The sequence below is a fragment of the Arvicola amphibius genome, chromosome 11 (assembly GCF_903992535.2).
Source record: "Arvicola amphibius chromosome 11, mArvAmp1.2, whole genome shotgun sequence".
Taxonomy (NCBI): domain Eukaryota; kingdom Metazoa; phylum Chordata; class Mammalia; order Rodentia; family Cricetidae; genus Arvicola; species Arvicola amphibius.
The window spans coordinates 19512291-19529903 of record NC_052057.2 but is presented as its reverse complement, the minus strand read 5'-3'; the positions used below and the strand labels follow the sequence as shown (position 1 = coordinate 19529903).

Here is a 17613-nt window from a genome sequence, read left to right as displayed (position 1 = left end):
TTGAAGAGAGAAATTCTGTTTTGAAAACTCTGCGTGGGGATTATGATAAGAAAAACGGGTTTTGGAGAGCTTTTGCAAGAACCAGTTGTGCAGTGGAATTTGTACTTAATAAGTTAGATAACACTTTACGGCAGGTTAAAATTCAACCTCCAAAAATTTGAAAAACACCTTCATTTTCTGAACTGCCGAAGTAGAATGAGCAGAGAGAAACATGGGGAAAACCATTTTGCTTCTCATCACTGTGGTCCTTGTAGCTTATTATGTTTATATCCCTCTTCCAGGTGATATTGAGGAGCCTTGGAAACTGATACTCAAAATCAAAACAGAAAGCGTATTCATGGATTTGGTAAGTTCTGTAAGAACAAACAGTAAGTTCTGAACTTTATCAGCCTTATGAATACTGAATAATTTAATAGAAAGAAAATAGGGGTTGAGAAGTTTCTGCGCATCCCCAGTCTCCAGGTTTAATCCCTGGATAGACTGCAACAGGGAAGAAGCTGACAGAGGAGAAAGAAGAGGGAGCAAGGATGGAGAGTGTGTGTTGTACAGTACTGTCAGGTGAAGCTGCTTAAAGTATCAGCTTCAGGGAAGGAAGAATGGAATAGTCCTCTGTTTAATTACAGAAGTCGGGGTAGAACTCTTGGGCTGGTAACAGTGTATTTATTCTTTTCTTCCTTCTGGTTAGCAATAATCTTACAACATCTCTCTCTTTAGTCCTTGAGTTCCTATAATTCTGTTTTTTGATAGACTATGATATTTTAAGAATTCATTTCTGAAGCAGTGTATCATATAGTCTTATATACTCGCACTGAACACTTAGAGTAAATGTCATTTTGTTAGTGAACCATATAGTCTTATCATATTTCTGATTAAATTTCCTTGTTTATTTCCTTTTTGAATACTTGCACTGTTTATGTATAGTAAATGTCATTTTACTTGAATGTTAGGTGTACATTTCTTGCATTGTTAACTTGGCTGTTCATTGACAGTTTCAACTGTGTCTTGGGAATGCAGTTAAATCGTTTTTATTCAATTTTCATATTTAAGGAATCTTAATGCTATAATGTCTGCATATACAGATATATGCAATATTTAACCTACAAAACTACATGTAGTCTCTTGGAACTTCCTGACATATAATGCAAAGGGATGTATACCATGTCTGGGCATTTTGTTTGATAGTCTATAGCTTCTGTGAGGTGTCAGTATTGTGGAGTAATTCCATATATATACATATGTATATACACTCTTCATGTATATATACATATGTATATACACTCTTCATGTATGAAGTCTTCTTAGTCAGTGTTCTACTGCTGTGAAGAGGAACCATAACCACAGCAACTCTTATTAAAGAAAGTATTTAGTTGGTGCTTGCTTACAGTTTCAGAGGTTTAGTCTACAGTCATAATGGAAGGCACAGCGGTTTAAAGTCATGTTAATGGAAAAGTAGCTGAGAGTAGTTCTATATTCAGATCTTCAGTCAGCAGGAAGAGAGAAAAAGTGGGACTGGCTTGAGCTTCTGTTACTTCAAAACTCAAATCCAGTTGTACACTTCCTCCAACAAGGCCACTCCTCCTAATAGTGCCACTGCCTATGAGCCTATGTGGGGCATTTCTATTCAAACTATCACTTTCCTCTCCCTGCCACATAGGCTTGTAGTCATATTGTAATGCAAAAATGCATTCAGTCCAACTTCAAAGTCCCTGTAGTCTATAACAGATTCAATGCTATTTAAAACTCCAAAGTTCAAAGTCTCTTCTGAGACTCAAGGCAATCTCTGTCCCTTCCTTTCCTCCCTCTTCTTTCACTAAGTTTTCCTCTCCTCTCTTCATATTTCTTTCCCTCCTTCCTTTAATTGCTGCTTTTGAAAAATTAGTTACTAAATATTCTTAACTGGGCCTAAATGAAATGTAGGCATTTAAGAATTAACTTTAATACCTGGAACTGAAAAAGTAACTTAATTTTAATATAAAGATATAAAGCCAGTATATAATGATTCAAAACTCTCAAAATGGTCCTAGTGTCCAACCATATACAAATAATTTGGATATGTTTCATAATTTAAAACCAATTTTAAATCTTTCATGTATGTATCTGGGACCATTAATAAGCATGTTTTAATAAAATATATAGGGGATAATATAATATGACTTTATTCCTGAGCCTTTGTTAAGAGTATAGTTATTTTTTGCTTTGACATTTTATTGTATTCTTAATTTTTTGCTTTGTTTTGGTTTTAGTTTTAGTGTGTTTTCTTTTCTTTTGAGAGAGAGCATAAAGTTGGATGGGTAGGGAGTTGGAGAGGTTTTGAGTTGAAGGAGGGGAAAACATAATCAAACATAGTGTATGAAAAAACTTTCAAAGAAAAATTGCAATGTGTTTACCAAAAGTAAAATATTCTACATAACATGTGAAATTATATATGTGAAAATTATAAAAAGAATGTATGCCATGTTTTCATGACAAAATTATAAAAAGCATAAAGTGTTTTAGATGGTAATAGCACAGGCAGACATGCATACTAATAGGAATTCACATTAATAAAGCTGTTTCATATTTGATTAAGATCCAAAACACATACTGGAGAAAAGACAGCATCCTCAATAAATAATACTAGGACATCTGTATGTGAACATGTAGAAGAAACCATTATCTATCATACTGCACAAAAATATCAACTCCAAATGGATCAGACAACCCCATGTGAAACCTGAAATTCTGAAAGTGCTAGAAGGAAGTGTGGGCATCCTGCATGACATCGGTGTGGGGACAGACTTTCTGAGTGAGACACCTGTTACATAGAAATTAATATCAACAATTGAAAAATGGAACTTCAAAAAACTCAAAAGCGCCTGAGCAGCCAGGAAAACTCTCAGCGGCATGGAGAGGAAGCCCTTAGAGGGAGAGACCCTTTGCCAGCTATATATTTGATAGAAGGTTAATACCTAGGATATAAGAGAACTCAAAAGCAAAAATTCAAAGAAACAAATGATAAAATTAAAATTAATTTAAAAACAGGCAACGGAGAGATGGCTCAGCATTTACGAGCACTGGCTACTCTTCCAGAGGATCCAGGTTCAATTCCCAGCTTCCACATGACAGATCACAACTATCTGTAACCCAGTTCCAGGGTCCCTGGCACCCTCATACAAACATCAGTGCTAATGAACAAAACACTGATGTACATAAATTTAAAAAATGAAAAGAAGTACAGTTCATAAAGTACACAAATTAATTATGAGAGTGCTCGGTATCAACTGATAAGTCCACAACACTACCCTATACCTTAGGCTCAGGGAACATCATCTACAGTGGGCAGAGCAAAAGGGACTCAACGATCTGCACACACACACACACACACACACACACACACACACACACACAAACATGGAGAGAGATACAATTTTAATCATCTTTCTCCTCTTCATTTAGGCTTCTATTGCTGAACTTCTGGGAATCAATCATCTCATGAGCACAATACAATTGTTTAGTAGATTTCAAGAAGTCCTGGCCACTTCTGATGAAAATGTCACTGTAATAGACACAGCTTTCAGCAGTGTTCCTGTTCGCATATACATGCCCAAAAGGAAGTCAGAGACGCTCAGGAGGGGCCTGTTTTATATTCACGGTGGTGGCTGGTGTTTGGGGAGTGCTGGTACGTCCCTTTCCTTGAACACTGTTGTTTGTTCCACAAAATGTGATACACTCCACTTTAAACACTTACATATGTTAGTCATAATAATATAATAAGATATAATAATGCTTCAATTGTTTGAAATGCGTTCTTTTCTGAGATGGGTATTCATTACTACTAAGAACTGTAGACAATCTCAGGTAAGAAGAGGAAGGGTTTCTTGAATATATGGTATTATTATTGTAGAATTGATGGAATGCTGTAGTGAGACCCAAAGTGGGGGTGAACTGAATAGTGGGCGAAATAGCAGCAAATTGAGATGGTGACTGTGGTCTTTCATAAAGCGTTAATCTGGAGGAAGTCAGAACAAAGATGTTAGTCATGAAAACACAGAGCTGAACATACTATTTTTTTTGATTTTATATATTTCATTTGTTCCATGTAGATTATATAACATTTTACTGCATGTAATTGTATTCATTATAATTTTACTTTATTGAATGTAAACATATTGCCTATAACTAATGTAGCCAATATATCTTACATATTTTATAATGTACATGTTTCATAAGAGCATTAGTAGAGTATAACATTTTTACAACTTGATTTTAAGATAGAGGGATTTGAGGTGTTCTGGAATTTAAGTTGAGACTTGAGGAAGGGAATAAGTTCATTTGGCCTTGAGAACATGGGAGGTAATTGCGATTTTCCTTCTTCCTCGGGGATCATCAACCACTGGTCCAAGAGGGTAGAAGGAGCAGAAATGGAGAACAGGGTTCAGACGCTGTAGATACCACAGAGCTAGCTCTCCAGGATATGACTTCTGCGAGACAACTCAACTTTATACATAGGTTCGGAGATGGCAACTGGGGAATCACCTAATTTGTGTTAAAAAGCATACTCCTATCATAAAGCTGGGTTAGTGGCTGCACAGCCCTATGAAAATGGCTAGAGCCTATCATATAATTACCATGTGATAAGCAGGGGAACAGTGTTTGGGGGAACCCTGTCATGAGTCATGCTTGAGATAAGTCAGGTATCTGGGCCCAGAGACATTTTCCAGATAAGGCCAGGAAGAGAGCAGGCAGCCTCACTGGGGAGGGAGTCCTTTATGTTGCTGAGCTTGGAGAGAGCTGCCAGGCCATGTTCATGTTCTGAACAGCAGCCCTCCCAACATCTCCCTGTTTTATTTCATAAGGGAGTAGTGTCATTGTGAGTACTGAGGAGCCTGTCATCTGTATCACAAGGGTCCAGGGCCTGGTAGTGTACAATGACCTGATGGGTGGTAATAAATTCATGGTGATGTGCCACTGGAGGAACACAATAAAGCAGGAGGCAAGCATCAGAATAAAATGTAGTACAACTGGAAGACAGATTAAGAGTAGGAGTCAGGAAAACAAGGGGTTATAGGACCAACTAAGTTGCTCAATGGGTTGGAATTTGGAGAGCAGTTCTTTGCAGAGTTTGGAGTAAATCAGCTGATATTAGTTTCAACTACATTTGATTCATCTACACAGAAACAATATTCTTCCCCCAATATCAAGCAAACCCCCCCCCATATTCAGCAGTTATTAGATCCAGGGCTGGCAAAGATTGGGCTATGGGGCATTTATCAGAAGCATCTGATTATCTGCTCCAGGTGAAGGGACAGTGAGCATTCATATCAACTGCATTGGTGCGTATCAGTCTCAGCAAGGCCAGAGTTCAGTAGCTTATAGCAGGGGTATAGTCATGTATACTTTCAACACTTAACATTTGCTAAATGCAAAAAGTTATGGACATTCAATGAATAGCAGTGCTTTAGACTAGGCAGTGTGAAGCTAATAGAGCAAGCCCTTGACTGTGTCTATGTGAAAATGGCCAAGGATTCATTTTCTACATTGACGAAGAAGTGCTGTCAAGAGTACAAGCTGTTGTACACTGTCTGTGAGGAGCACTGTGCACTGCTGTGCTTTTGATGACATGCTGTTCCAGCAGTTCACTTGACACTCAGTTTTCTCAATTTCAGCTCTTTCTATGTATGACCTTCTGGCAAGAAAGACAGCTGATAGACTCGATGCTGTTGTCGTGTCAACTGAGTAAGACTGTGGTTTGCTTCTTTAATGTTTAGTCACGTGTTTTGTGTAGCAAGAAACTAACACTCTTGGTCACATTTTATTTTGAGGGGGTTATTACTGGAATATTTTAACTGAAATTAAGAGAGTGAGCAAAGAGAAAGTGAACTCGAGTTGGCAAGAATAGACTCAGAGATAACAAACAAAAAGCAAAACAAAACACTTAAAATCAACCAGGACTGAAAAGAGAAAGTTCAGCAATCATTAGAACACAGTAACACCGGTGCATAACACGTACCAGTGACCTGCATAGCTTCCTTCAGCAGGCTGAGTACTTAGAGAATCACATCCAAATAAGGTTTGAAACTTTGCCTTGACACTTTGTACATGTTATATACTATTAATTCAGTTTAGTTTATCTGTATGTGAACTGAGAAACATATATTCCCTACATGATGTGGTCTTTCTGGGGATGATATGGCAAACTGCACTTAAGGGGTTAATTTACCATGTGCCATGGCAAAACCATCATTGAAAGCAATTTGTCCTCAAGCTGCAGGTGGAAACAGGCAAATCACATACTAAGAGAACAATTGATAAGAAATCAATTTGATAGGAACAAATTGAATAACTAAGTAATTAATAAAACACAATAGTCACATACTGCTTTTTTATTAGGTAAAGTTTAAACATTAAATTAATAGGATTTGTTTGTCACTGACTAATTTCCAATCAAATATAACAACAGTAAAATGAAAAAGCTGGACAATGTATTCGGAAATGTATTTCCTGCTGCAGTTTTCATTCTTTTATTTTGCCTCAAGGAGAATTCAATTGTTTTACTCAAGTTTTTATTAGTATAATGATGAAATCAGGCAAGTTTTGGGGGTGAAATATATCCATGGGTATATAGCTAACTTAAAATTGTGTTTATTAAAAGAAAATTGGCCTTTTATTTTAGAGAGATGCCATATGAAACTAAATTTCATTCATTTGAAACAATTATTGTTCACACAGCTATGGCTTGGCCCCCAAATATCATTTCCCACGTCAGTTTGAAGATGTATACAGTGCCTTACGATGGTTCTTACAGGAAGACATTCTTGAAAGATATGGCGTAGATCCTCGAAGAGTTGGTGTAGCTGGGGACAGTGCTGGTGGGAACTTGGCTGCAGCTGTGACCCAACAGGTTTGTTTGAGGTCTTAAGACACCCTATATGTAAATATATGTGCTTCAGACCTGTGAAAGATCAGTGAAAATATGCTATTTTATTACCATGCTAAAATATTAGAGAAACGCCTGCACTGATGTTAGGACACATTTGATTTGTCTATGTAGTGTTTCTATGTGTGTTTTATGTCAGTGTTTTCTTTTTTATATATACTATGACAAAATACAATTTCTAGGCTTTTGGTTGAATATGATTATTATGGCCAGTTAGGTAACATCCCGTACATATTATAAGTTGTACTAGTAAAGTTGGTCAATGACACTAGTCGCCAAAACTGAGAACATGGTAACTGTAATATTAACAGTCGGAGGATGCCAGAACTGATTTCATATCTCTTGATAATGGAATAATGAAAATTTCTAAAGGAGAGATGTTAGTACAGAGAACTAAGAATGTAATTGGTCAGTTTACAGCTACCATTTGCTTGACAGAGGATTGATCATTTTCAGATCTGAGTTGCTCATAAACTTTTAGGATAGTTAGCTGCTATGAGTACATTTTGTGCCGTACACTGCTACATTTAAAGTACCTTCTTTATATCCAGAGGAAAGAAACTACAAATTCTGTGGTTTGTTCTAATATCTGTAAAACAAGTGTAGAATATATTCCACAGTTTTAATTCTATATTGTATATGCCTCATTGCTCTGGAAGGAAGCCAGGTACAGCATGAAGTACACGTCAAGAGACAAGAAGTTTTGGAACTAAAGCAGTACCTGATTGTGGATTTACCCATTTATCCTAATCACTGTAGGCATGTGTTTGTTTTCCATGTTGCATTATAAACCTTACTTTCATAAATTCCAACTTCTGTCTTTTTTAAAGATTTCTGACTCATAGTTACTTAATATCTATATAAAATATCATTTAATATGCTATAGACCAATACAGACTGAGAGGAAGCAGAACATTTCTAGACCTAAAACATTTTCAAGACAAAGATATTTCATGCATTAAACCCTAACTACATTGCCTTGTCTTTGGTAACATGTACTACTTAAAGGATTCTTTTTCCTAAGATGAATGTTGATACCCACTCAGGGCTACAACTGTGATGTCAAATAGAAGAACCTCCCCTCATTCTTCTAGATGGGACATTCAAAAAACCACCTCTTCTATAGTATGTTGAGATGACTGACTCTCGGTGTCAGAGAAAAACAATGTTCATAACAGTTAGAGACTTGCCTCTCATCATCTTCCCTGAGTTTTGGCTGGTTAACATATTTAATAATACATGACTTGCCAAAATCATAAAAGTACTTTCTGGAGAAATATGGCATAGCATTTTCTTGGTATTTTTTGAGATTGAATCGTGTGCATTGCATAAAATATGTCTACATGATGTCAATATTGCATTAAGGAATAGACACTGACAATATAGAAAATTGGAAAATTCTGTAAGATATTTTTGTTGTATCTGATTATCTGAATTTATCTCATCTCTACATATTATTTCCAGATGAAAAAGACCTATTAAAATGTCCATTCCAATGTGTTTTTAATTCCTTTTCAGCTCATACAGGATCCAGATGTCAAGACAAAACTCAAGGTTCAGGCCTTAATATATCCTGCTCTTCAGGCTCTTGATATAAATTTACCATCGTATCAAGAAGGTTCATATTTTCCAATTTTATCCCCCTCATTGATGGCCAGGTTCTGGAGTGAATACTTTACTACAGATCGAACCCTGGAGAAAGCCATGCTTCTCAACCAACATGTACCTCTGGAATCCAGCCATCTGTTCCAATTTGTAAACTGGAGTTCCTTACTCCCTGAGAGATATAAGAAAGGTCACGTCTACAAGAGTCCCACTCCTGGTAGTTCTGAACTGTCTAAAAAGTACCCAGGGTTCCTAGATGTGAAGGCTTGCCCTCTGTTGGCCAACGACAACACTTTGAGTCACTTACCTCTGACCTATATCATCACTTGTCAGTATGATGTCCTAAGAGATGATGGACTCATGTATGTCACGCGGCTTCAGAATGTTGGAGTTCAGGTGACACATCACCACATTGAGGATGGATTCCATGGAGCATTTACCCTTCATGGTTTTAAAATTGCACACATGATGCAAAATCAGTACTTGACTTGGCTAATGAAAAATCTATAGCAAAAGCTACTCACTGATTTGTTGAAGATACATAAATAACAAAAAAGGAATAAACTAGGAAAAACCATGATTCTGAGGTTTCATATCCTGTTTAAAACCTCTGTTGTTCCTAAGGAGTTGGTAGCTTCTGTGTTTTGTTACTGTTATTTATTATTAACAGACATCTTTCTACTCCTCCTGTATTTACCTACAGAAACACACCTGCAAACCAGGGTTTATGTAGGTGCAGACAATCTAAATTCATGTGCTTGTGAAGCAGGTGCGTTACCCACTGAGCCATGTGTCCAGGTCCAGATTCTGTAACAATTCTACGGTGCTCTTTTCCTATCCATTATTATTATACCTGTAAGAAAATTGGAGCTTAACGAAGTGAAACAATAACATATGTTCCAAATGTAGATACCAATTGCAGGAATGATTCTCAAGTCCATGTAGTCACAACAGCAATGCTTTAGATTTGGAAACTAAACTTAATTTTATACTTCATCATTAAAATGAAATCTGATCAAATTTGCCCTATGCTCTTGATGTATACTTTAAGCTAGGCTTCAAAGTAAAGCATAATTTATATAGTTTCTGAAGTTTCATACTACCCAATGCTTACTTTAAATTATTTTAATGTTGATAACATTTTATCAGTTCATTAATATTGAGAAGAATTTCACCGTTTTAGTTCAAAATCCATGTGCTTATAACAAATGTGCATATTTCATTCTGTTCTTCTTTTATATTTCCAAGAGAATGAGGTTTTGCATACAGCATTCTGTTCAAAGGACCTTGGAAGTAGATCCATAAAGTAGTAACATTAATTTCTGAATTTTCTAGTTTTGCTTCCCACTGATTCAGTGAAAATGCTCTGATTGTGTGGTTAAGTTCAATACATTATACTAATCTCTTTTCTGCTTGTATGAGCTTGCATGCATATTTATTTTCTGCACCAGTAAAATGGATGCAATTATGCCTTGTTAACAGGATTAGGTAAGAAATGAATTAATTCGAATATTCAATGGGAAATTTTTATATAATTCATTAAGTACTATAGAAGTATATTTCAGGTAAGGAGGGTACTGGATCCTGAGACCCAAATCTACATTTCTCAGCTTGCTTAGCTCCAAGGATGACAAGTCTCAAGTCCACAGACCTCCAACTTCTAACCCACACTTTTACTTTTAGCTTCAGATGTGTAATCCTACCCCTGAAACAGAAACAACATGAAAACTCTGAAGACCATGTCACCTTTAAAGTTTACTAATCCCAGAATAAGGGGCCTGATGAATATGACCTATGTAGAAGGAGCTGCGGGCTGCGTCCTGCCACCCAGCTCCCAGCCGCCAGCTAGCTTTACCCAAAATAATTGCACAGAAACTGTATTCATTTAAACACTGCTTGGTCCATTAGCTCTAGCCTCTTATTGGCTATCTCTCACATCTTGATTAACCCATTTCTAATAATCTGTGTAGCACCATGAGGTGGTGGCTTACCTGGTAAGATTAAGCATGTCTGACCTGGCGGCTGAGAAGTTTACAAAATTGATTGCCTTATTTCAAGTTATCTTGCCGACAATCACATGCTCTACATCATCAAAACAGTAAAAGTTTAAGGAAACAATTTGGATTAGGAAGAGAAATTATTCACTCGATTGTTAAGGAATATGATATATGCCCACAACATTTACCTGTACCTCACCTGGGAGTAAATCTTTGAGTTTTGCTTCATAATCATTTATGGCAAATTGCTGTAGGAAGTATTACAACGTGTATTCGCCTCCTTACTAGGGTGTGGCCTCTCTTACTATTTACATGGAAGCTGAGAGTGTGCATGTGCCCCTTCCCTCTCGTTCCCCTGGCTTCGTGCCCGGTTTTGCTGCTCCTTTGGGTTGCATGATTCAGCCGGTCAAGCAGAGAACTCTGATTTGTGAGTTTACCCTTTAATAAATGCCTATTTCTTATTTCTGAGCTAGCGTGGGATTTCTTTTAAGTGTCTGACTGCCTTAACTCCTGGAACACCTGGTACAGCAAATCATATCACAGAGTTTGGCATGTTAAGGTATGTACATGTAACAATTGATACATACTCAGGTTTCTTAGTGACCTCTGCACAAACTAGAGAAGCCTCTATGCATGTAATAACTCATTGCTTATAGTGTTTTTTATATATGGGAATTCCTAAAATTATAAAAACAGGCAATGGGTCTGAATATGTTAAGAAAGCATTTCAGCAATTTGATCTCAATGGATATCAAACATAAAACAGGAATTCCTTATAATTCTTAAGGAAAAGAAATTGTGGAGTGTGCCCAAGGCTCCTTGAAAACACAGCTTCAAAATATTAAAAAATGAGAATTATACCCTCAGGTGCTACATAATGCCTGAAATAATGTCCCTTTACCTAAATTTCTTGAATATGGATGCCCATCAACAATCTGCCTTGGACAGATCTTGGCATGACAGCACCAAGGCGACCTTCATTAAAGCAAGGTAGAAAGACACTTGTACTGGATTATGGAAAGGACACTGTCCTGTATTAATATCAGGTCAAGCCGGGCAGTGGTGGTGCACGCCTTTAATCCTAGCACTCAGGAGGCAGAGGCAGGTGGATCTCTGAGTTCGAGGCCAGCCTGGTCTACAAGAGCTAGTTCCAGGACAGGCTCTAGAAACTACAGGGAAACCCTGTCTCGAAAAAACCAAAAAAAAAAAAAAAAATCAAACAAAAAACAAAAAAAACATCAACAACAAAAATAGCAGGTCGATGGTGTGTCTGTGTATTTTGACAGAAAGAGGCTAAAGCAAAATGGCTTCTGGAATGTCTAGTCTGATATATATAGCAAAGAATATGCCAGCCCTTGGTCTAATGGGACCTCACGAAGGCCAGCGCGACCTGGACTGAAAAAACATGGGATCAAACCGGATTCTCTGAACGTGTAGGACAATGAAGGCTGACTGAGAAGCCAAGAACAATGGCACTGGGTTTTGATCCTACTGCATGTACTGGCTTTTGGGGAGCCTAGTCTCTTTAGATGCACACCTTCCTGGACCCAGATGGAGTGGGTTGGACCTTGGACTTCCCGCAGGGCAAGGAACCCTGACTGCTCCTTGGACTGGCAAGGAAGGGGGAGGGGAGTTAAGGGAGGGGGAGGTGGGGAGGAGGTGGAAATTTTTAATAATAAAAATAAAAAAAGAATATGCCAGCCCTGATGATGTCGTAACCACTGATGGCCCACAGAAGAGTTGGAGTGAAAATCCTGAACCTATGTTCCCGACTTATGTCATCATGCCACAGTTATGAGAAAGGATCATGGTGATCCCCAGTTGTTCTTGTGAACCGACTGGACAAATTCCTAGACCTTACTAAGTCCTGTTTACTTTGGTGCTGGTCCAAGAATGCTGACTGAATGTTTGACAGCTTATCCATACTATGTCTTGAGACACAGAACCCAGTTTTGCCAGTATGGCATTCAGTCTGCTGTTGAAATAAAGAACCTGAGAACTGAGACCTCAATTTTCCCCTCTAGGAAAAAAGACTCATCACAAAGGGTGGCCGAAGTCCCTCTTCAAAGATAGCATAAAAGTTTCTGCTGCTGCTCAGGGACTGGGACAGTTCAGACTTATCTTTGAAACTTAAAAGTACCAAAGCAGTTGGACTATAGGAGAGAAAAAAAGACTCATAGCTCACCCATCACAAAAACCTTTTCTTGTCTTTTGGTTAGAATAGATTTAAGAGAATTATGATTTGACATATTGTGTATTTCTTGCTAATTTCTATGTTAGGATTGTGGCACTGACCTGTTAATGTTTATAACTGCTTTAGTTCATTATGAAGATGCTATTGATTAGAAAAATATTAGAGCTTGTCTGAGACATATTTGACATGGTAGGTCCTTAGATTTGATATGTTTAAAAGGACAAATTTGAATTTTGATTGTAGCTGAAAACTGTTAAAAATACCCTACACCAATTTAAAAAGGCAGTCCCTCCTCTGGTCCTCCTCCACTCCTTTATTAGTAGATGTTGCAGATATAGGAGTATATGTATCACAAAGCATTATCTGTTTACATATGACTAACTCTTGACAGAAAATTGGCTCAAAGGTGCACAGAGCCGAGATGCCTTCTCTTTTAACCTTTTATTCACAGAGGCTGGTAGTCAGAGATAGGCAAGATTCCTGCCCCCTGCTCCTCCCACCCAGGCAATCTAAGACAGGACAGACATGACATAATGTATATAATGCTGACAGGTAAATCTGGAAAATGGGAAAAGGTCCCCAAGCATAGCACAGTCATTTGTCCTGTAGCAGAAGCACAGGCTTTATTAACTAAAATAAAAGCGAGGAATTGTGAGGACCCACAGACGTGAGCCTGTTCCACCTTGACTGGAGGGCAGAGAGTCTGAGCTTACTTTTGCTCTTTCAAAGCTTTTGACAACTGGTGTGCCTACAAACAAGAGATTCTGACCTAGGGTATGGTTAATTAGTGTTTTGGGTATAGAGGTGGGTCAGCTCCACCCTGACCAAAAATTGTAGAATTCAAGTCTATCCCTTATATGATGCTAATAAAATCTGTTGCCTCCCTGTCCTCTTTTGGAGTGAGGTATATAAGCATGTTGAACATAAAGACAGATGGATTCAGTGTCCACTGAATTTCCCTACCAATGCTGTTCTGTTTCTGTCTCTTAGTTCTCTCATATCTCTGATTCTTTTGCTTAATCATTCTAATCCTCATGCCTCATGTTCCTACCCTGGAATGTACAAATTTCATCGACGCCGCTCTTTGATAGGCTACATCTCTCTACTGAGAGAGGAGTTGAGCACTAATTCCCACCTCCAGCCAAAGAGCTATTGACAATTAATAGCAGCTGGGAGATGGAGGGTCAACTTCTTTTTCTAAGAATGTAGCCGTTTATAAATCACCATGCTCCAGTAGAAGGCCAAACATTCCAGAATACTTTGGCAGCACAAGCCAGCTTTATTGGAAAAAAAAGAAGTGAAAGTTGCTTGAGTAAGAAAGTGGTGTTGGATCTGCGTAGAACAGAGGGAGGAGGTAGGGTGAGGGTAAATAGAACCAAAACACATTGGTATGCAATTCCCAAAATAGTAATAAATTATATCCATATACAAAGAAATGCTAAAAAAATATCTGAGGGATTCATACGGAGGGCTAAGTGTGTGCCTGCCTGGCTGGCCAAACATCCTGAGAACAGAGTACAGGCCCCCTCTAATTCCCTAAACGTTTCTGGCCATTCAGCAAGGCATCTCTCTGGCTATTGGCTTTCTCTATTTACCCCATTCCATCTTGCCCTTAAGCACCCCTTTCTATCTGCAGGGTCCTAGGATCCCCCAACTCAGTCTGCTTCAGGGCTGAAGGTCTGGGGAGCCAGTGGTGAGTGCTCCTGCTGCAGGGGCTTCTTTGTTCCACAGGATCCTGCTCCCTGCCAAACCCACCTTTTGTCTACCAGGTTCTTGGCCCAGCAAGAGGCCCAGCTCCTGTACTGAAGAGATCCATACCGAGGAGTAAGTGTGTGCTTGCCCTCCAAGGTGGATGTCCTGGAACTGGAGTACAGGCACCCTCCAATTCCCTAAACATTTCTGGCCATTCAGTGGGGCTTCTCCCCAGCTACTGTTTTTCTCTATTTATCCCATCCCATCTTGCCCCCAAACACTCTTTCCATCTGCAGGGTCCTTAGATCCACCCACACAGCCTGCTTCAGGGGGGAGGGGATCTGAGAGCCAGCTCCAGTGTTGAGGGGACCTAAGAGAGGGCAGACCAAGAAAGACCCTAAAGTACATAGTCAGCCACAGCAAAGATTGGACCAAGACGCCAAGACTCTCCTGGCCGCATTTGAAGGAAGAGATGGGCAGGTGCCAATGCAAGAATTCCTCCAACAACCTGAAAAGCAACATAACACCAGAATCCAGTGAACATGCAACAGAAAGACTTGAACACTCTGATCCAGAAGAAGTAGGAGAAATCGCCTTTAAATGTAACATTATGAAAATGATAGAGACCCTTAAACAGGATGTGAAAAACTCCCCTAAAGAAATGGAAGAGAAGACAAACAAAAAGTTAGAAGAAATTAATAAATGCCTAAAAGATACCAAAGAAAGCCAAGAAAAAGCAACCAAACTGTTGGGAGCAGTGAGACCCCAGATCCTGAATTTCTTGTAATCCCCTGATCTGAGTGCCTACAGCTGCTCTGAGCAGGAGACCTTCAGGAGCTCCTGATGGCAGGAGAGTGGTTTCTGGTGGGTTTGGCTGAGGCAGGGCTATCTTTATATAATCTGCCCCTGAACACAATAAAGGGGGCATTCTTGGGGAATTCAAGGATGACCCGTGTCTCTGTCTGTATGTGTTTGTATATTTTAACCTCCTGCCCCTTGCCCGAAGCTCGCGAACTGGGTGCCCGTGCACCGAACGCAGACACGGGGGCGCTGTGCGCGGCATCAAACAGGTAAAAAAAGCAGTCAAAGACTTGAAGACCAAAATGGAGGTAATAAATAAAATACAAACCGAGGGATGGCTGGATATGGAAAATCTGGGTAAACTAACAGGAACTACAGAGGCTAGTATAACCAACAGAATACAAGAGATAGAAAAAAGAATCTCAGGCACTGAAGATACAATAGAGGAAATAAACTCATTGATCAAAGAAAAGAGCAAATCCTACAAATTCTTAACATCTGAAAAATCTGGGACACCATGAAAAGACCAAACTTAAGAATAATAGGGGTAGAAGAAGAATTACAGGTCAAAGACCCAGAAAATATATTTAAGAAAATTATAGAAGAAAACTTTTCTAACCTAAAGAAGGATATTCCTATGAAAGTAAAAGAAGCATATAGAACACCAAATAGACTGGATCAAAAAAAAATCCCCTCGCCATATAATAATCAAAACATAAAACGTACAGAATAAAGAAAGAATATTAAGAGCTTCAAAGGAAAAAGGTCAAGTAATATATAAAGGTAAACCTACCAGAATTATACCTGACTTGTCTATGGACACCATGAAAGCCAGAAGGACTTGGATAGATGTGCAGCAGACACTAAGAGACCATGGATGTAAGCCCAGACTACTATACCTAGCAAAGCTTTCTTTCACAATCGATGGAGAAAACAAGGTATTTCAAGACAAAAACAGATTTAAATAATATGTAGCCACAAACCCAGCCTTACAGAAAGTACTAGAAGGAAAATCACAAACTATGGAGTCCAACAATGCCCCCAATAACTCAGACATCTAGCGACACTTCACCAGCTCAACTCCTAAAACTGAGAAGCTTCTGTAAAGCAAAGGACACTGACATTAAGACATAAAGGCAACCTACTGATTGGGAGATCTTCACCAACCCCGCAACAGACAAAGGTCTGATCTCTAAAATATATAAAGAACTCAAGAAACTAGACTTTAAAATGCTAATTAATCCAATTAAAAATGGGCTACTGATCTGAACAGAGAATTCTCAACTGAAGAAGTTCAAATGGCCAAAAGACACTTAAGGTCATGCTCAACCTCCTTAGCGATCAAGGAAATGCAAATCAAAACAACTTTGAGATACCATCTTACATCTGTCAGAATGGCTAAAATCAAAAACACCAATGATAGCCTTTGCTGGAGAGGTTGTGGAGTAAGGGGAACACTCATCCATTGCTGGTGGGAATGCAAACTTGTGCAACCACTTTGGAAATCAGTGTGGCGGTTTCTCAGGAAATTCAGGATCAACCTACCCTAGGACCCAGCAATACCACTCTTAAGAATATACCCAAGAGATGCCCTATCATACTACCAAAGCATTTGTTCAACTATGTTTATAGCAGCATTATTTGTAATAGTCAGAACCTAGAAATAACCTAGATGCCCCTCAATGGAAGAATGGATAAAGAAAGTGTGGAATATATGCACATTAGAGTACTACTCAGCGGTAAAAAAAAAAAAAATGACATTTTGATTTTGCATGCAAATGGATGGAAATAGAAAACACTATCCTGAGTGAGGGAATCCAGACCCAAAAAGATAAATATGGTATGTACTCACTCATTAGTGGATTCTAGCCATAAATAAAGGACATTGAGCCTATAATTCATGATCCTAGAGAAGCTAAATAGGAAGGTGAACCCAAAGAAAAACATGTAGTGATCCTCCTGGATATTGGAAGTAGACAAGATTGCCTGGAAAATATTGAGAATTTGGAGGCCGGGGTGGGATGCAGGTAAGGGGAGATGGGGAGAGAGAAGTGAGAAGGGGAGGATGGGGAGAGTTTGGGGGAATGGGACAGTTGGAATGGAGGAAGAGTGGATATGGGAGCAGGGAAGTATATATCTTCATTAAGAGAGCCATTTGAGGGTTGGCAAAAGACTGGACTCTAGAGGGGTACCAAGGTGTCTAAGGAGATATCCCCAGCTTGTTCCGTGAGCAGCTGAGGAGAGGGTGCCTGAACTGCCCCTATACTATAACCACACTGATGAATATCATGCATATCACAATAGAAGCTTCATCTGGCGATGGATGGAGATAGAGACAGAGACCCACATGGGAGCATTGGACTGAGCTCCCAAGGTCCAAATGAGGAGCAGAAGGAGGGAGAGCATGA

At 38.9% G+C, this 17613-nt stretch overlaps 1 protein-coding gene across 1 annotated transcript; it reads left to right on the top strand.

The window, feature by feature from the left end:
• Positions 1-164: 164 nt before the first annotated feature.
• LOC119826293 (arylacetamide deacetylase-like) lies at positions 165-10986 on the top strand. Its single transcript, XM_038347495.1, has 5 exons — positions 165-346; positions 3436-3658; positions 5646-5715; positions 6709-6880; positions 8435-10986. Exons 1-5 carry the CDS (start codon positions 212-214, stop codon positions 9029-9031), a joined length of 1197 nt encoding a protein of 398 aa, XP_038203423.1. The 5' UTR covers positions 165-211; the 3' UTR covers positions 9032-10986.
• The last annotated feature ends 6627 nt before the right edge of the window (positions 10987-17613 follow it).